General features: G+C 44.3%; 1 protein-coding gene across 1 annotated transcript in view; it reads left to right on the plus strand.

The window, feature by feature from the left end:
* NIPAL2 (NIPA like domain containing 2) overlaps positions 1-20,542 on the plus strand; it is a 661,359-nt gene that overhangs the window by 598,474 nt on the left and 42,343 nt on the right. The window contains exon 9 of the mRNA XM_078686977.1: positions 1,544-1,607. Within this exon, the coding sequence (XP_078543103.1) occupies positions 1,544-1,607 (64 nt within the window). The remainder of the gene's footprint in view (positions 1-1,543; positions 1,608-20,542) is intronic.

Genomic DNA, 20,542 nt, shown 5'->3' on the forward strand with positions numbered 1-20,542 from the left:
ACTAAATTGTGCATAAGGAGCGGTCTGCCTATAATAAATATCTGTGGATTGCTAAATACATAGATATCAAACAATATTCTGGAAATGTCTTCATGTCAGTGTATACAAGAGAAATAGGTTGACAGGAGATTTTAACAAATCTGATCTTCGTGGGAAAAGTATCTTGTGCCTCCTCTCCTAGATGTCTGTATTGAACTTCCATTCACTGCTCCGCAACAGTGTGCAATATGTAGGGCAAGAATTAGTGGTTTTCCTTTGAGAATTGTTCATACATTTTTAAGCATACGCCTTCCGGTCATTGGGCTTTACTATTGCTTAAGAACTGTTTTGTTGTAAACTTTCTCGAAAATATCGAGAGCTATCTACTCATCAGCCGCGTCATGCAATTGAGATGTTTATTATCAACACTAGCATCCTTTGTCTCCCCTTTGTATAGCACTTGCATTATATACAGGTTTTTTTTAAATGTGTTTATGCCTTTCAGCGAGGTCTTTCTTGTCTTTCGTCAATTTGGAATCCTAAATCCATGTTATCTGAAAAAATTCTCTAGGAATAAGCACTTTCCAGTTATGTTTTGACAGTGATTTTCTGATATATATACATTAAAAAACCTTCAGTAGATAAGACTGTTTGGAGTACTTGAACAATCACTCAGGCCTCTTGTCCTCAACGATGTACGTGATTACCCCCTTTCAAATCAGCAACATTTCCAGACCACATTTAATACCCTGCCTTTCTTAGAGTTTCTTCTTACATTTACATTGTATGTGTTTCTCTGTGTACATTCCTTTTTACTTGACTGTTTGATATGTTATTATATTTTCAGAAATAGAAATGTTAAATCTCTCTATATATTGTATAGAAATGACTGCCCTGTTCCCTTCAAGATAGTATGTGCTACAACCAAGGGTTGGAACAGGCTAACTATTGAAGTATGACAGGCAAATAGTTCTTGCTCAAAGTGCAGACATTCATCCTGAAAACACCTTTATTTGATTATAGGCACGGGCGCTCTTGTGCTCTAAATGCACTATATTTCATTGAGTGTGTGTTAGGCTGCACATACATGACAAACCAGGGAACTAGCACCCAATCAGTTGTGCTGATTGAATATACAGTGGAAGGTTTAAACTATCTTAAGGTTTGATTTCTGAACGGATCTTCAGGTATTGCTCATTGAACACCACTGTTTATTAATAATTAATGCTTTTGAACATACTTTATTAAAATAGTCTATTAAGACAAAAATTAATGAAAGTATTAACTTGCACTTTGAAAACTGATGAAATTAGATGCATAGTGATGTCTCATGGCGTTTTCCAGCCAGGTTAGGAAATAAAAACATGAATTTTTCGGTAGACTCAAAAATGGCCTTGCTGAGATTGCGCTATAAATCTGGCACCAATATGTCATTATAGTGGATTATACTTAGAAATGATTGTTTGGGGGCATACAATGAGACCTCCCACATTGGCTGGTATTTACAATTGAGTAAAAATATAGCACATTTGTAAGTAACTTTGTCTCTGTCCATTGTTTTCAGGGGTCATATTTTATCAGGAATGTCGTGATGGTGCTCCCCTGAGTGTGTTTATGTTCCTGTTTGGGTAAGTTTTTACTATGAAATGTTATTTTAAAAAAATATATAAAAACAAAAAGAAATTGTATTCTAAAATGTCTAATAAAATAACTTTACTGCGTTACATTTATTGTTAAGCACATTGGCAGTTCAGAGAGCAGCATCTGTGTTTTTATGATTTACCTTACACTGATGGCATGGAAGCCCAGGTCACAGTTATATTTCAGGTGGGGTCATGCAGGTCCACCTCAAGGTGGTTTGGCACTCAAGAGTAGATACATTTTTTGTACCCACTACTTTTTTTGGGTTTATTAGTGACGCTCCACAGCAAGGGCTACATTGGATGTGAGTCAGATGCAAAGAAATGGCACTGGGTTATATTGCCTGTGCGTTATAATGTGCATTATTGCACCGACCGCCATCTTCAGTCTTGACACTGTGACCTTCTCGTCATAGAACGTTTTATTTTACTGCACATAAAGGCAGTGGTTGAGGGCCCGACATACTTTATAATTGTACAGACGTGTATGCTGCCTTGATATGTATCCACAAACCAGTAATATCAAAACCAAGCATGAGATCTTACAGTCATGGGAGGTCCCTTAGCAGGCCCGCTGGATCCCCTGTCTTGCTCTCTGCTACCGCTGGCACTTCCTTTGCGACCCCTGGCACTTCCTTTGAGACCCCTGGCACTTCCTTTGCGACCCCTGGCCTCAGAGGTGGCAAAGTCAGTCCCAAGAAAGAAGGTAACAGTCTCCCGATGAGCATCGCTTACGCTCTGCTGCTTCCACTGGGATCCACTTGTTTTTAAATAAGTAAATTCAACAGAGGAATGCCACTCTTCTGAATAAACAAAAAGTGTACTAGAAAGGCATTGTCCTACAACTTATCATGTTTCTTTATTATGAATAGGTAAAAAAAATATTAGGACCATACCTTCACCTTTGTTCTTAGTAAGAGAGATCAAGGGATCAAAATAAAAATATTTCAACAGTCGTAGGAATCCTGCAAGCCAATAATATTTTTTGATTTGTAGCACAATATTCTCCAGCAAAAAAAAAATGTGTAATGTTTCCGTGGCATACCATGTGTGTATCCTAATACAGCTCTGTATGCAAAATAGACATGTATTTGTGTTAGTAACTGCTGTTGTGTATTAACTGTGCACTTATTATGCGGCTCTTAACTTCAGGAGCAACGGTTCTGTGATGCCATTTCCTATGATGTCACCGCACCAGTGTTAACCGGCATTTTCAAAAGCATGCGTGAGTGTGAAAGTTGGAAGGCCCAAGCATAAAGCTGGATATCTGGCAAAGCGAGACCTCCCTTCTCTCTCCTGCGCCTTAGCTTTTTCCAAGCAATCCTGGAAGATTTGTATCCCCAAACAAACAAATTAATATCCCTCTGAATGTTATCAATGAAGGATTTCTCAAAATGGAGGGGAATACAATTAAAAACAAAAGTGATTTTCGGGAGTATTGACATTTTGACCAGATTGATTCTGCCAATGATAGATAGGAGGAGTGAGGCCCAAGATTTCATTAGCCTCAGACACTCCCTTGCCACAATAGTCAGATTGGTCTCAGCGATCTTAGTGATGTCTTGCAAGATATTTACCCCCAAATACCTTCTTCTAGAACTTATCTGGTGCTGTTGCTGGGTTGCCTCCAGATTCCAAACCATGACCTCTTTGAAGCGTTGATTTCATAGCCCGAAACCAGACCGAACTCCTGAGCTAGACTGACAACAGCTGGAAATGCTGTATTTAAGTTAGCCGTAAAAATTAAGATCTCATCAGCATAGAGGGCTAACTTCCTCTCCCACTCCCCATATTTGAAAGGCTGGATGTTACAGTCGTCCCTGAGCCGTTGAGCGAATGGCTCAGTATATAAATCGAAAAGGAGAGGGGAGAGTGGGCAGCCCTGTCTAGTCCCCCTGGAGATCATAAAGGAGCCAGTGATATTGCTGTTTACAAGAAGTCTGGCTGTTGGCTTCTGGTAGATAGACTGTATTGTACTGCAGAATTTTTCTCCAAGATTGAATTTTTTCAAGACCTCTGACAGGTAAATCCAGTTCACTCTGTCGAAGGCCTTGGTGGCGTCCAGGTCATAGCTGCCAGTGGGATAGAATATGCAGAAGCCAGACCGATTACATCATATGTACAGCAGCGGCCGGTAGTGGGAGTACCGGCCGGGCGGTGACGTGGGGAGGGGGAGAGGCAAGGTGGGGGGTAGTAATGTATGGATTACGGAGTTTAACAGGTAAGTAAACATAAAAATAAATAAAATGAATTTCGTTGTGTGCACTGCATCACCAAATGCGATGCAGTGCGCGCAACAACATTATTTTTATTTATGTGTTTACTTACCTGCTAAACTCTGTAATCCATACATTACTACCCCCCACCCTGCCCCTCCCCCTCCCCATGTCACCGCCCGGCCGGTACTCCCACTACCGGCCACGGCTACATATGTATGGTGTGAGAGCTGTAGACCATTGACAAAACTCTTCTGATCTAAATGCAGAATGTCTCCTGCCACAAGTCACAATCTTGCTGCCAGTATTGATGGGAAGATTTTATAATCGCAATTCAGGAGAGATATGGGCCTATACGACCCAGTTAGATGACGCTTTCCCTGGTTTCAAGATCAGAACTAAAGTGGCATTGTTCCATGAAGCTGGGAGATGTAGGCCCTCTTGTAATATCTGATTGAAGAGGGACGTCATAGTGGGGACAATCTTGTTGCTCATCCATCTGTAAATCTCAGCTGGGAGCCCATCCGGACCCGCAGCCTTCCCGTTCCTACTACGTGAGATAGCGTCCCTTACCTCAGCGCGAGAGAAGGCCCGATCTAGATGTTGCTGCTGATGTGGGTTAAGGGAGGGAAGAGGAATACCTCTGAGCCACATCTGTGGCTATGGCTATTTACTCTGCCATCCTCACGATAAATGTCTTGGAAAAAGACCTGAAAGGCGTCACAGATTCCCTCATCGGTAGAATGAGCACCATTGTCGTTTATGATTTCCTTAATATAACTCCTTGCTTGGTCTGATTTGCTCTTCCATGCAAGGAGCTTGCCTGCCCCTTCCCCATACTCGAAGTGGGAGATCTTACTGGCCTCCCATCTTCAAGTAAGCCTAATATTCAAGACATTTTCTAACTGGGCCTTTAAGCTGTTGACCTTGGCCCGCCGCTCTTGCTGGATTTCAAGGGGAACTTGACTTGATAAATCTACTTCCGCATCCTTCAACCTGATTTCAATATCCAAGATCTCTTCTTTGTACTTTTTATGTCTGTAACAAGACCTGCTGGTGATTTGGCCTCGCAAGAAGGCTTTTAGAGAATCCAAAACTATGGTTATTGGAGCTGTGCCAGAGTTCCCCTCCAAAAACCATTCCACTTCTTGTGAGAGAAAGGAGATCTCCTCTTCCTCCAAAAGTAGGGCAAGGTCAAAAGACCATGTCCTAGTAGAGCTGGATACTGGACATTCCAACCCCAGAAGAACCCCGGAGTGGTCTGAAAGCTGGGGTGCCAGGTATGAAATATTTTTAACCTTACCTCTTAGCGAATATCTGATTGAAACAAAATCTATTCTTGATTGATGCCGGTATTTATAGTTTCGGTATGAGAAACCTAGCTGCTGGCCTGATCTATCTCTCCAGATATCCGATAAGTTAAACTGCTTCATTGCTCCAATTAAATACTCCTGAGATTTAGAAGGGACCACGGCTCTATTATTTGGGGATTTATCCAGTGCCGGGTTCAAAACGATATTAAAATCTCCTGCCAGAACCATTGGTTCCAGGAAGTTTGCTTTCGTTCTATGTTCCCCCCTGCCAGCTTCGCTCCATGGCCCAACATTTGCTGCGGGTCCCCCGCGTCAGGAAAGTTCGAGCTGGAGGTCGTTCCTTCCGTTATAGAGCGGCTGTTCTTTGGAATTCTCTGCCCCCTCACATTCGTGGCCTTGACAATCTCACTCATTTTGGGGGAGCTACTAAAACCTTTCTTTTTCCTACTGTGTAAACCCTCTTCTGTATCTTGCTGCTGTTTTGCTTTTAGCGCCGGGACGCCCCTTGGCTGGGGCAGCTGTCGCGCTCAATAAATGTTTTAAATAGAAAATAGAAAATTGAGCAAAAGAGAGAAAATAGACTTAAGACTGGATGGGTCATCGTGATTGGGACCATAATATCCAACCAAGGTGAGCAGGGTCTCCATTATAACAACTTTAACAATGACCCATTTGCCACTTGGGTCCCCTAGCTGAGATAGAATCTGAGCCCTGGCTGATTTCTTAAATAAAATGAAGACCCCTCTAATATTTGCTGACTGACTAGTGCATGCATATAAGCCAACCCAACGTAGGCGTCTAAAAAGAGAGGTTGTCTCTTCCTCAAGTAGATGAGTTTCCTGGAGGACAACGACCTGCGCGGGAGAATCCCGTAAATATTGTATGATCTTATCTCTTCTCGGTCTAGTGCGCAGGCTGTTGACGTTCCAGGAAAGAATCTGAATAGAGCTCATGGTGGCTTGGAACTTCGCCTATCCAAGAAAACAAAAATGTGAGACACCAACACCAGCACCCAGATCATCACCGTTCCAGCGCCCTTATCATTCAAGTTAAAATTTGTGAAATTAAAAATAGTGGGAATGAGAATTATTTAAATTTTTCTCACCTGCTGTAACCACCCCCATCCCTTGTGCCCACCCCCACCCTTGGAGAACCCTACCCCCAATCATCTGGACAGGTGGAGTCCAGATAGTTGCACTCCGGAGGTACTCGCCCATCCCCCTCCTTCCTTACAAAAAGGAAAAAAAGCAAAGAATACTAAAAAATTTAAGAAAAAACGTATCCTACCCTAACTAAACTACAGCCAAATAAGAAGGGGGTGAAAGGGTTATACTAGCCTAACAAAGTGTAATTTTGTATTTCCTTTTAACCCATGTTTAATATATATCTATATATTTTATTTATTTATATATATATATATATATATATATATTCAACACACATCCTCCTTATTAAAAGAAGTACGCCCGGCCAGATTCCAGGATTCACAGGTATTCTTTATTTTATGCAGCAGCCAAATTATTTCATCCTAACGCGTTTCGACTACATCGGTAGTCTTGATCACAGGTTTGAGCTGCATACGGGAGTCTCTGGCGCAATTGATTTATACGCCGTCACAAGCCACACCCATCACGTGTGGTCCCAAATTACTACAGTTCCCAAGGTGCACTGTTTAAATGACACAGTCTACCCTCCATTCTTGAATAACTGAAAGACGGTTTCCCTTTAGTCATTTCAGTTCAAGATACAATGTTATTTGCAGGGTTAGAACAACACCTTTAAAGTTAACAGTTCGCTCGTATTTTGAAGGCTGCTGTTGCACTTCACAATGTTCACAGATACCTGCTGCCTGAAATCCGACGTGACTCACAAGTGTGCTTCACCTTCCCACGCCTTACAAACTCCTCTGTTGGCAAGTATTCGCTAGATCACGCTGTGCTTGCTGGGATACTCCGTGCTGCCTTCCGAGGGTTGCGGGCGGGTCCTGCTCTCCAAATTAAATGCCACATGTTAGATCCGCAAGAGCATGGACACATATCAGGGCGGCCAGGTCGCTGGGGGCGAACCACCTCCAATTAACATTCAACACACATCCTCCTTATTAAAAGAAGTACGCCCGGCCAGATTCCAGGATTCACAGGTATTCTTTATTTTATGCAGCAGCCAAATTATTTCATCCTAACGCGTTTCGACTACATCGGTAGTCTTGATCACAGGTTTGAGCTGCATACGGGAGTCTCTGGCGCAATTGATTTATACGCCGTCACAGGCCACACCCATCACGTGTGGTCCCAAATTACTACAGTTCCCAAGGTGCACTGTTTAAATGACACAGTCTACCCTCCATTCTTGAATAACTGAAAGACGGTTTCCCTTTAGTCATTTCAGTTCAAGATACAATGTTATTTGCAGGGTTAGAACAACACCTTTAAAGTTAACAGTTCGCTCGTATTTTGAAGGCTGCTGTTGCACAGTATCCCAGCAAGCACAGCGTGATCTAGCGAATACTTGCCAACAGAGGAGTTTGTAAGGCGTGGGAAGGTGAAGCACACTTGAGAGTCACGTCGGATTTCAGGCGGCAGGTATCTGTGAACATTGTGAAGTGCAACAGCAGCCTTCAAAATACGAGCGAACTGTTAACTTTAAAGGTGTTGTTCTAACCCTGCAAATAACATTGTATCTTGAACTGAAATGACTAAAGGGAAACCGTCTTTCAGTTATTCAAGAATGGAGGGTAGACTGTGTCATTTAAACAGTGCACCTTGGGAACTGTAGTAATTTGGGACCACACGTGATGGGTGTGGCCTGTGACGGCGTATAAATCAATTGCGCCAGAGACTCCCGTATGCAGCTCAAACCTGTGATCAAGACTACCGATGTAGTCGAAACGCGTTAGGATGAAATAATTTGGCTGCTGCATAAAATAAAGAATACCTATGAATCCTGGAATCTGGCCGGGCGTACTTCTTTTAATAAGGAGGATGTGTGTTGAATGTTAATTGGAGGTGGTTCGCCCCCAGCGACCTGGCCGCCCTGATATGTGTCCATGCTCTTGCGGATCTAACATGTGGCATATATATATATATATATATATATATATATATATATATATATATATATATATATATATATATATATATATATATATATACTGCTCCCAAGTTCTATCTGCGTTCAATCCGTGAACAAGAAACAGCACTCACAAGGGGGGGGGTTCAATACCAATAGGTCTTTATTGGCAACCCGGCACAGACCTATTGGTATTGAACCCCCCCCCTTGTGAGTGCTGTTTCTTGTTCACGGATTGAACGCAGATAGAACTTGGGAGCAGTTTATTTGATTGGCGGGTACACCCCCGCCGAAGGAGCACCCGCTCGCGAGTGCAGCAGGCTGGTGGATTTGGGAGCGAGATATATATATATATAGATATATATATATATATATATAAAGCTCACGGGCATTTGGTTTACAAAAATATATATATATATATATACTAGCAGCCTGTCCCGACGTTGTCCGGGTACGAAGGGTTGAGTGGGTGACAGGTCGCGCTAGAGACGCTGCGCGTGTGGGGAAGTGCAGTCAGTTTCAAGGTTAGTGTGCCAGAAGGGCCGCTTAGTCGCGTCAGCCGCCGCTTGAGGCCAGCTTCAGCCCTGGTTGATGTTGGGCGCCGTGTGTAAATTCGTTTATGCAGAGAGTTGAGTGACAGCGTGCAGGAGACACTGCAGTTATTGTCCCCGCAGGCACGCTCAGTGGCGTTTACCCCCGCTTGAGGCCCGGCTCCAGCGGCGACCGTATTACAATGCGAATTATGTGAGCCTTGAAAGTTATTTCCCGGTATTATTTTTTTAGGACCCACATGGCGTGAAGGCAGGAACGTAACGGCAATTTAGTAAAGCACCGGCGGCAATGGGCCCCAGTCTGTTTGACACGCACCCAGCACAAGTCACACACTGCATTCGGCCCCAGTATGTGTGACACGCCCCCAGCACAACGTGCAGGCCCACAAGTGAGTAGAGCTAACGGTTACTTACCACGCCTCCAGCTGAAGGCAGACGACCATGGAACGCATAAGCCCAGGTGCGCGATTGGCATCATAATTTAGGAATGTGGCGCGATTGTTGGCGGCCGATTGCCGCGCCCATTGTCCACGGCCCTTGCTCCCGTGCAATTCTGCAATTGGCGCGCCCATTGTCGTTTGTCACGGCCCTTGCTCCCGCGCAATTGCGCAGTTGGCGTGCCTCCAGCTGAACTCAGACGCCCATTGAATGCTCTTGCTCCCTTGCATATCCGCGCCCATTGGCCACGCCCCTTGCTCCCGTGCAATTCCGCAATTGCCGCTCCCATTGTCGTTTGTCTTGCCCCTTGCTCCCGGGCAATTACGCAATTGCCGCGCCCATTTTTGTCACGCGCCCCCAGGCTTTGTCACGCCCCCAGCACAAGGCACACGTTTAAGGAACGCTTTTTTTTGTCATCATGCCGCTCCCCGCCCATGCACAAGGGACTACTTTGCTGGCAAGGTTCTTTTACCTTTCAAATGTATATGGTGGCCATCTGTATAGCTTATGTCCTTCTGCTGCAACTGCCCTTTCCAATGCTGTATAGGGTGTTGTGATTGGTGCTGTGGTTACTGAGATTACCCGCTCAAAGATTAGGGCTCTCTCTTTATAATATTAGTATAGATATATATATATCTCTATATATATATATTACTGCTCCCAGCTTGGGAGCAGTAATACATAGGCGGCGGTCGTGCCACCGAGGTGCACCACCTTTTGAAGCAAGGGGCCACAGGGGCAAGTATCCTACGAGCCTCTGACCTGGAGCAGAGGTGCTGGATTTTGACACACGCAGACTGGGGCTCAATCTATGAGCTTGAAATACCCACAGTAAAGAAAGGATCAACGAAAATTAAATGGATGCAAATAATAATTTTTCCGACCACAATTCCCACAAAGCAGCACATAGCCTCATCACGAGCAGCCCATCAGAGGGCGTGTCATCAAGCTAGATAAGGGACTGTGGTTGGACACTGCACGTTGTTCCCCTCCACCATCAGCCTCTGAGGAAGAAAATATTCGAAACGCGTAAGGCTACGATGGTAGCAGGACTGTGAAAGGGGAACAGCCGGCTGGTGCCTTTTACCTGTTTATTGGAGCTGAGGCTTGGAGCTCTTCACCTCTCCTAGAGTGCACCTCGCACGACGACACCAAGCTGGGAGCAGTAATATACATATATATATATAAACAATTTTTTTCTTTTTTTTAAATATACTAACTCTAACTTTGTCTAACCTTGAGAGTGAGTGTGCTACCCCAGCTTCTTCGGCTGAACCATTCAAATCATACTGCCGCTGTACTACCTCCCATGCTCATGCCCCAAACAGACTCCTGTGCGGCCCTTTGCTGGCGCTACTCAACCACTAAGCAACTCATCCTTCTAACAAACTGATCATCCCGATGAGCTAGAAGTAAAAAGCTTTAGGGAAAACTGAGGGAAACTAGGGGAAGCCAAAAGAGGCACAAAGAAGGGGATCTCTGACCAACTCACTAAGCCTCACCCTTCTCCATATTGGCGAGCAGTTCCTCTGCCTCCTGCACTGATTTCGCGTTATGCATTTTATTCTTAAACATGATCCTCAGAGAGGCAGGAAATTTAAGTTGCCCCCACAGCCTCTTAAAATCCTCCAGCTTCCTACCCAGCTCCCATTGCCCGTCTAGCGTTGCTCGAGCCAGATCTGATCGAATTTGGAATTAAAAGTATATAGCCTTCAACAACTTATACTTGAGAGATAGATTAAGAATTTTCTCTTTCACTGAGATGGAGTGGTCCACTCTTCAGATACATGTGGATACGTTATTATTGATTTACTTGTGCCGCCTTGATGTCACTGTGATGTGTTTTTCTCCCTACTCTGACAATGTACAATGTAGCTCTGAATGGTGCTGTTTGTTGTTACATCCAAAACTCAATAAAATTGATTGTAAAAAAAAAAAAGAATTTTCTCTTTCAGCGAGTAGTGTGAAAATGTATGAGGATCTTCCTTGGTTTGGGTCTGTTCGGGTTCCTACTGAAGGGGTCTCTATGTATTCTCTGAATGTCCCTCCTCAGCTCGTCTTCTGATTGTTCCAATTCAAGGGACTCCTTTAAGAGCGTGATCATGAAGGACTTAAGGTCTTCCCCTTCACTCCCCTCAGGGACATTCAATATACGCAGGCTGTTCCTACGAGAACTGTTCTCCAATATTTCTAACCTGTCTCGAAGAGTCCCTTTCTCCCTTTTGAGAGTGACTGAATCTGCTTTCACAACACCAAGCTGATCTGTTAACACCTCCACAGTGGATTCTAAAGTCCTGTCTGCCGCTTTTGACACGGTCAACCATGGGATCCTGCTGAAGAGATTGAGTGAGGTTGGGGTGAGGGGAACAGTCCTGAGGTCATTTCGGGCATTTTTAGGGGATAGACAGCAAGCGCTATCCCTCCCCCTTTTCAATCCAGCTACTCAAAAATCTCGCATGGCGTACCACAGGGCTCGGCTATCAGCCCTATTTTTTCAACATTTATATGAAACCTCTGATTGCTGTCATCAAAAAGCATAACATTAACATCGTTAATTATGCTGATGACACGCAGTTGATTTTCTCCCTTGAGGGAGATCAATCAATATCGACAGAAGGGTTTCATAACTGCCTGCGTGATACGGCCATCTGGCTGAAATAGAACTCGCTGCAATTCAATACCGATAAGACTGAGGTGCTCTACTGTCCGAGGGACAAAATTCTATTTGTCTTGCCATGTAATTTCTGGCCGCCCAATACCTCGACCACGGTTCAACCTGTGAAGAAGGTCCGTAATCTTGGCATCCTGTTTGACTTCAAACTTATTCTGGAATCACAGGTCATGAAAACTGTGACCTGCTGTCTGGCTATTATCAGGTCTCTGCGGAAGATCCTCCCTCTGCTTCCATCTTATGCTCGGGCTTTGATAGTTTGCGGCACCATTCTTAGTAGACTTGATTATTGCAATGCTTTGTTTCTCGAGTCTCCTAAATTTTTCTTTGATAGGTTGCAGAGAACTCAGTCTACTGCTGCCAAATTGGCCTTGGGGAGGCCTAGAGGATCTGCCTCTTCAGCGGCTATGGCAGAACTACACTGGCTTCCGCTTAGATAAAGAGTCCAGTTCAAGACTCTCTCCATACTGGCAGATGCATCAAAGTTATGTTTTGCGAGTCCTTAATAGCGAATTTTAAGGAATCGCTATTAAAGACTCGCAAAACGGGATGCATGTAGGAATCGCAATGTTATTAGCGATTCCTACAGATTCCTTATTTGCGATTCGGTAATAGCTAATCGCTAATAAGGAATGGCTTTCCCATTCATTCCTATGAGCCTTAGGCCCATAGGAATGAATGGGAAAGCCATTCCTTATTAGCGATTAGCTATTACCGAATCGCTAATGTTCCGCTATTTCAAGGGTGCCAGGGTGTCCAAAGGACACCCTGTTGCACCCCTGAAATGGACCTGTGCACAAATGTTACACACACACATGCCCTAAGGGCATGTGTGTGCGCAACATGTAACTTTGAAAAATGCACTAAAGTGCATTTTTCAAAGTTTTAGCAAATTACCACGAAGTTCAACTTCATGGTAATTTGCTCCCCCTATTAGCGAATTCGCTATTTTTTTTGGGTTTCATGCATTGCATTTAAGGAATCTCATTTTGGGATTCCTTAAATGCAAGAGCAATTTAAGGAATCGCTATTTAGAAATTCCTTAAATTGCGATTTCTGCATTTGGGATGATGCATCTCAAATGCAAAAATACCGGGAGCAAACGGCCAGATTCTGAGAATCTGCCCGTTTGCTCCCGGTATTTTCTTTGATGCATCTGCCTGATAGTGTTTAAAGCCTTGCATAGGGTGGGGCCTGTGTATATGCAGAGAAAGTTTGAGTGGTACGCTCCTGCGAGATGCCTTCCCTCTTCTTTGGCAAGACTTGTGATAACTCCCAGATTTAGGAAAGTCAGGGCAGGTGGTCGAACCTTTGGGTACGCTGCTGCCAAACTTTGGAATCAACTTCCTTTGGAGCTAAGACAAGTTAGTGATCTGTGTGTCTTCAGGAGACTCAAAACCTGGTTGTTTCCTAGTCGGATGTCGGCTCCGCTCCATCTTCTTGTCCTTCCTTATCTTGAGTCAACAGCGCCAGGATGCCTTTTTGGTGATAGCGCGCTTTATAAGTTAAATAAATAAATAAATAAATAAAAGTCTCAGTTCTGGCATTTAAAAGATCCACTTTCCTATCCAATGACTTGCAAAAACTCCTGATCTCTCCTTGATTTGAAGCTGAGACCTCAAACCCCTTCTTAATATCTGCTGAAAGTGAAGCCAGAAGGATCTCCAAAGAAGATTTTAAGTGTTCCTCTGGTTTTTGAGCCATCTTGCCTACGTCGGAGCCTCCTACTCCTACCTGAGACAGACCCTGGAATATGTCTTGGGGCTCCTGGACTTCCACCTCCATTGCGCTCTCCCTCTGCTCCAAAGCAGGACTCTCAATATCCGATGTTGCAGTCTCTCCAGAGAGTGGGGGGCCCCTGATACCTCTATATTGGCAAGCTCCCCTGTGGAGTCAGTCATCCCCCCACGCAGGACCTCTGGAAGTACTTTAAAATAAGATCTTAAAGCGGGAGTAATCTGGAGCTTGGCATCTGAAGGGGTGCTTATTTGGCTCTACCAGGTTTTGCACTCCTTTTTTGTACGTCTCCGCAAAGGAAGGGAGTGGTGTTCTTTCCTGTGATTAGAGTACTTCTACTTCCCTGACCCTTCTTAGCACTGTCAATGCTTAGTTCCAGACTGTCCCCGTCATGCTGTTTGATATTCTTTCCAGCGGACTTTGCCTTTACGAGACCCTGGGCCCTCGCGTTTTCTCCCCTTCCTAGGGGCTTTGATAAAAGGTGGAACCGGGGCTGGGGCGATGACTACAACAGCGCGTCCTACCTGGGACTGAGGCCGGAGACCTGCGGAGACCATGAAACCACCTTGAACCTGAGCCTGCTCCTACCCCTGGGACTCAGGAGACTCGAGTCCCTCCAGCAAAAGCACTCCGGGGTTTTCCTCTTCTTCACCCGTCGCTTCCAGCAGCGCCCTCCAACATGGAAGGTGCGCAACTAGTGCTGCCTCTTCCCCAGTTGACCCGGAGGAGACCGCGAGCCGCTGCTGTGCGGCCCCTCTGAAGCTCCAGTGCTGCCGCCTCCCACCGCGACGGGCAGGGGGAAGCCGAAACTCGGCTGGGTCCGAGGCCGAGTCCGAAACACATTCGTGGCGAGGTGAGATAGAAACGATGAAACAAGCAGAAAAGCAGACAATACACGGAAGGCTCCCCAATACGATCAGAAACAAGCTGGGCAGCTCAACACGTCAGAAAGGTAGAGAAAATCCTTTCTAAGCCCAGCAGGAAGGCATGGAGGCGAACGGGACCTGCCGCCATGTTCTCCCGTACGGTTATTGTCATTGTTATGAAGTCATAATGTAAAATGAAAATTATTTGTGTTGTGTTGCTGGTATGATCTTGATGTGATGTCTTGTTGCCTAAAGATGAACTCAATAAAGAAACAGTAAAAAGGATTAGCTGAATTTTACTCTTCATGAATGAAACAAACATTCTGGAGCAACTCATCAGGATGGAGTCTCTTGTCAGGACCTACCTGGCCACTTCAAATTCAGTGTGGAAAAGGGGCTGAGGTACAGCAGAAGTTTCAGAACTGAGGTTGCCCTTTGCAGGTTTTGTCTCTTCTTTAGAAATGCCTGCAAGTTGAGCTGGCTCCATCCTATACTGACAGGGCCGGATGTAGGTCGGTCGGTAACCGCCGAAAATCGGTATTTTCGGCCGTTACCGACCGGTATTTACGAAATGGTATGTAGGGCCACATATTTTACAGATTCGGTAAATTTACCGATCGGTAAATTTACCGAATCTGTAAAATACCGAATCGGTATTTTTACCTATTCGATAACTTTGATATGTAGGTGGGACTCTTCTGAGTACAAAGAATAAACGTAGGGAGGGTCAGAATAGGGCTATATTTAACGACCAAAACCACTCATGCCCTAAGAGAGACTGTCAATAAACAAAAAGTGGCCTGGTCAGAAACCTGTAAATGTGCCGCAACTGGAACTAGTGCCCCAAAACTCTTCTGAGTCCCACAACCCTTACCGAATCTGTATTTTACCATCAAATATATTTGATGGTAAAATACCGATTCCGGTGTGCATGCACATGTGTGCATGCACACCTGTGCCATATGACAGGCAGACCTGCCCTTAGGGCAGGTCTGCCTGCCACATGGCACCCGAGCCTCTTTTGGGGGTGCCAGGGGATGTCAAAGTGACACCCCCTGCACCCTTGTGGAATTCGGTATTTACCGATTCGGTAAATACCGATTCGGTAATGCCCATTCATTCCTATGGGCTGCAAAGCCCATAGGAATGAATGGGCATTACCGGTCGGTATTTACCGAATCGGTAAATACAGATTTTTACCGATTCGGTAAAAGGAACATCTGGATGTTCCTACATGTCCCCCATTCTTATTTACCGATTCTTAATTACCGAATCGGTAAAATTCGGTAATTAAGAATCGGTAACTGAGTCCTACCTACATCTGGCCCTAAGTGTGTGTCTTGGCTCCATTCAGGAATATTCAACCTCCTGACCTATTAAAGAGCCTGTGACCAAAAGTGGTTGCAACCAGCTTTCTCTTTCTGCTCTTATTTATTAGGGGATCCTGGGGCTTTTATGAATTTGTGTGCACTTGTTATCCATGATTGGTGGCATTTCAGACTTGAGCTTCAGGGTGAATTAATCTTGCCTACCTGGAAGTTGAGTAAAAAGAATAATTGATGGACGGAATACAGAACAATATCAAACATTCACCCCCAGTACCTAGATCTGTGCCTAAATGCATCGTTTTATCTGGAAGTTAAGGCATTACTGTCTGATCTTTTCTGTCTCAGTATCTGGTGTCTCCTTTGCTGTGCAGCGGGGGTGACAACACCTGTTCTTCCTCATTATATTGATTGCGTTACTTGATTGTCTTCATTAACTCTGAATTGTGCAACTGGCTATCACAGTTGAGCTAACTTGCTAAATATCAGCATCTGTGGACAGTATTAGTTTCCATATCAGTAGGTCCTGGTTGTATAATTTCGCTATCAATGTTTGTGATATTTTGGATAGGTCACTATGTTGAAAAGGGGTGTTTGTAAAGTTTTACCATGCCCGTTTCCTGAGTGTCACATTTGTTTGGCAAAGAAAAATTAAGCCCAAGCTCTGCGCTGAATTCTGCATGCCCCCCACTGCCCTTTACGTTCTGTGCAGAGAATCCTGACCAATCCCATCAGTGAGGATACCCAATCCTGTGCTACAGGTGGCTTCCATCAATTCGCTGTTGGATAGTGCGTGGATTGCTCCTTCATCCTCTCAACTTATGAAGTCTCTGGTAAGCTCTTGGTGCTGCTCTCAGTACACAGATGTAACAGTACGCGCCATTCCTAAAGCTTTGGGATTATTTGGGGTCATTAAAAGAAGCTAGGAACTAAAAGGGTCACAACAAGGGAGCATGAAAACCTTCTCAAGACCGCTCATGAGAAGGACAATCATTCCAGTAGATCCGAAATTGAATCCAACCTCAAAACTTCTAGGAATCTGGGAATCACAAATGTCTTGAATATCTAATTCTGGTTTTCCAAGGTTCAGAAGGAAGCTGATGAGAATGATTGGAAAAGCACAGTGGGGCGCGAGATGCCACCCCCAAAACTTGTGCCATCTCCCCCCTTGCTACGCCACATTATTTCTTTTATGTATTTATTATGCAAAACTTAATATGAGACAAGTCTAGTTTCTAGGCCCACAAATGGTCTAAAAAATAGTACTTGAAGTTTAACTGTCAAGATAAGGACAATAAAAAGGAGTGTTATGTATAGCCTGTCAGTTATGTGACACTAGCTTGCATTGCATAAGGTGAAACCTGGAGAAAGGTAATTGTGGATAGATGTGGGAGAAGCAGAGGATCTTCAGATGGTCACGATACAATGATCGGACAGTCCCTCTCATTATGTTCTCAGAATCAAGGTAATACTGCATGGAGAAAATACCGTATATAAGTGATCAGTGAAAACCAAAAATCACATGTATAATAATTAACTGCCTCAGCCACAAAGGTCTTACCATCCTCTCTTTAGAGAAATGTGCTGATGATCCTCAAGACTCAGTCCATCTGACTGGGAAAACTATGGACCATGTGGTGTTGAACATGAATCAGGGAATAACTTGTAGAGAAGAAGTAGCTGTGTCAGAGAGTTAAAAAAATATCTATTAATCCCTTCACTGCTAGGCCTTCTGCCCCATCCCACAGCCCCCTCCCCCCTGGCTAAGCCTTTTTTGGCTAGTTGGGGCAGTTCGCACTTAGGCCCCTGAGACTTTTTGTCCACATAAGGTATCCATGCCAAGTTTGCGTCCTTTTCTTCCACCATCTTGAGGATTCCAAATGTACCCAGGGTTTGTGGATTTCCCTGGAGGGGACCACGAAATTAGCCAAAATACAGCACATTTTGGAATTTTTTCAGAAAAATACCTCAAAAGACAGCGTATGTTTTTTTCCCTGCAAACATTTGTGGTGCTAAAATTATCATCTTCCCAGCTTTCAGTAACAGGCAGACTTTTGTCAGAAGCCAAACATTTCTACACAGTTTTGGCATTTTACTGGGACATAGCCTATATTTCCTTTTGTGTGCTTTCAAGCTCATTCCAGTTAGTGGTAGATATGGGTGTAAAAGCAATAATGTATCCAAGAAAAATAGACAAAATTCAGAATTTAGCAAGGGGTCCTTTGTGTAGATCCTTCACGGTTTTCCTATACAAACTAACAGTTGAAATAAAATTATATTGAAATTGCGTTGTAAAAAACTGCCAATTGTGCCAATGTTTTCACCTGTAATGTCTTCTACGTATGGCACATTTTTAAAAAGCAATATACTGTTACGTCAGCTGGACGCTTCTGGTTGCGGAGATTTATAGGACTTGTAGGTTCACCAAGAACCCGAGGCACCCAGAGCCAATAACTGTGCTCCGTCTTCTAATGGTTTTTCATTGTATACCGGGTATATAGCAATTCCTTTGGTAAAATATAAAGAATGAAAAATAGGCATCAAGGAAACCTATATATTTTCGAAATGGGAGCCCATTATGGAGTTTAGAAGCAGTGGTTATTTGCACATCTCCAAAATTGTGGGTACCCATACAAGCATGTGAATTAAAGGACATTTTTCAAAATGACTTCTTTTTTACACATTGTCTTATTTATTTATTTATGTGTGTGTTTTATAGAGCACAAACTTGACCCGTTAGGGTATCAGAGTGCTTTACAGGAAAACATAGTACAGAGTAGGCATAGCATCATCCAGTTACGGATCGAATGAAGGTGGGCAGGGTGCAGGGTGCATGAGGGAGAAAGGGCACGTATTTACAGAATAAATATCCAAATACTCAAGATGAGATAACATATTTACAGATTACGATAACCAAAGTTCGCGACAAGGCCCCAGGTTTCTAATGGGGTGAGCAAGCTAATCTGAAGGGATGCAATAGATGGCTATTAATCAATGCCTTGGTGGTGGTAGAGGCAAAGTTTAAACCAGATATTTGCTCATGAGGAATGTTTTGGCATCCTCTTTGAAGCGAGTCAGAGAGGGTATTCTTCTGATCTCCGGTGGGAGAGAGTTTCATATTCTTGGAGCAGCTCCAAGGAAAGCCCGGTTGTAGTTTTTTTATTTTTGAAAGCGTGCAGGTTGGAGCAGGAGGTCTCTGGCAGATCGGGAGTTTCTGATTCCTCCGGAAATTACAAGTTTCTGCCTCTGATATGCAGGGGAGTTAGAACATAAGGCCTTGTGTGTGATTTATGCTACTTTGAGCTGTATTCTTGCCTCCAGGGGAAGCCAGTTGAGAGCTTTCAAGTGCGGGTGAATATGGTCGTATTTCCTCGTGCCGGTGAGTAGTCTGGCGGCCGCGTTGAGGCAGGCTTTTAGAGGTGCCAGGGAGATGACAAGTGCTTGGACTGCCATTTTTAGGTCGAGAGTATTGAGGAAGGGTTTCAGTTTCCTAAGATAGCTCAGGTGGAATCTGGCTGATTTGGCCATTGAATTGATGTGGTCCCGCATGTTCAGATTACTGTCGATGGTGATTCCCAGGGATTTGGCCGAATCCACGATGGTTGGTGGGCAATTCAAGGCTGTGATAGCCTTAATCCATGATTGAATGCCAGGGTTAGTGTTAGGCGGGCGATCAGGACAAATTCAGTTTTCTTTGCGTTGAGTTTGAGTTGATTGGATGTGGACAGTGAGTTTCAAGGCTTCGTGAGATGAGGTTTTGATGTAGATCTGAGTGTCATCAGCGTACATATGATAGGAGATATTAGCAGTGCATAGTACTTCAGTAAGCGGTTCCAGGTAAAGATTGAAGAGGGTGGGGGAAAGTGTTGATCCTTGAGGGACTCCAACCGTGACAGGGGATGGTGCTGATGGGTTGCCGTTGACAAGGAATCTCTGGGACCGGTTATGGAGGAAGGATCTGAACCACTCTAGAACAGTGCCATTCAAACCCATCCTGAATTTGAGGCGCTCGAGTAGTTTTTCATGGTTGACCATGTTGAAGGCCGAGGATAGGTCCAGGAGGATTAGGAGACAGGTTTTGCCTTGGTCAAGGGCTTGGAGAGCATCACCAATGATGTGGAGCATAGTGGTTTTGGTGCTGTGCCCTGGTCTAAATCAAGATTGGAAGTCATCAAGCCGGTGGAAGTTGTTGATGTGTTGACTTAGCTGCTGCTGTACACATTTCTCCATTCCTTTGGCTCAGAGGGGGATATTGGAGATGGGTCTGAAGTTGTCAGGGGAGGCTGGATCCAGTGACAGCTTTTTCAGAATGGGGAGGACTTGGCCGGTATTTAGAGAGTCGGGCATTGTTCCTTGCCTGAGAGAGGCGTTAATTATTGTAGTCCAGCTAGGAAGAATGGATTGGGGCGACGGCAGCTAGGCAGTTGGAAGGAAGCAGGTCATTAAAATGGTTATTAGGGTTTAGGGAAGATAGGATTTTGGACACTGAGTCGTCGTCGTAGAGTTTGAAGTCAATAGGTAATAACACTTGTTCTACTATTCTGTGTTCCCCTAAGTCTCCGGATAGAAATGTTACCTCACTTATGTGGGTAGGCCTAGTGGCTGCAACAGGAAATCACCCAAAATGTAATGTGGATACATTACATTTTTCCAGTAAAAACCTACCCTTTTTTTGCAATATGCTTCGCTGTGGATTTTAGACCCATACTCAGCCGGCATCTAGGGAAACCTAGCAAA

The sequence above is a fragment of the Lissotriton helveticus genome, chromosome 4_1 (genome assembly GCF_964261635.1).
Source record: "Lissotriton helveticus chromosome 4_1, aLisHel1.1, whole genome shotgun sequence".
In the NCBI taxonomy this organism is placed as follows: Eukaryota; Metazoa; Chordata; class Amphibia; order Caudata; family Salamandridae; genus Lissotriton; species Lissotriton helveticus.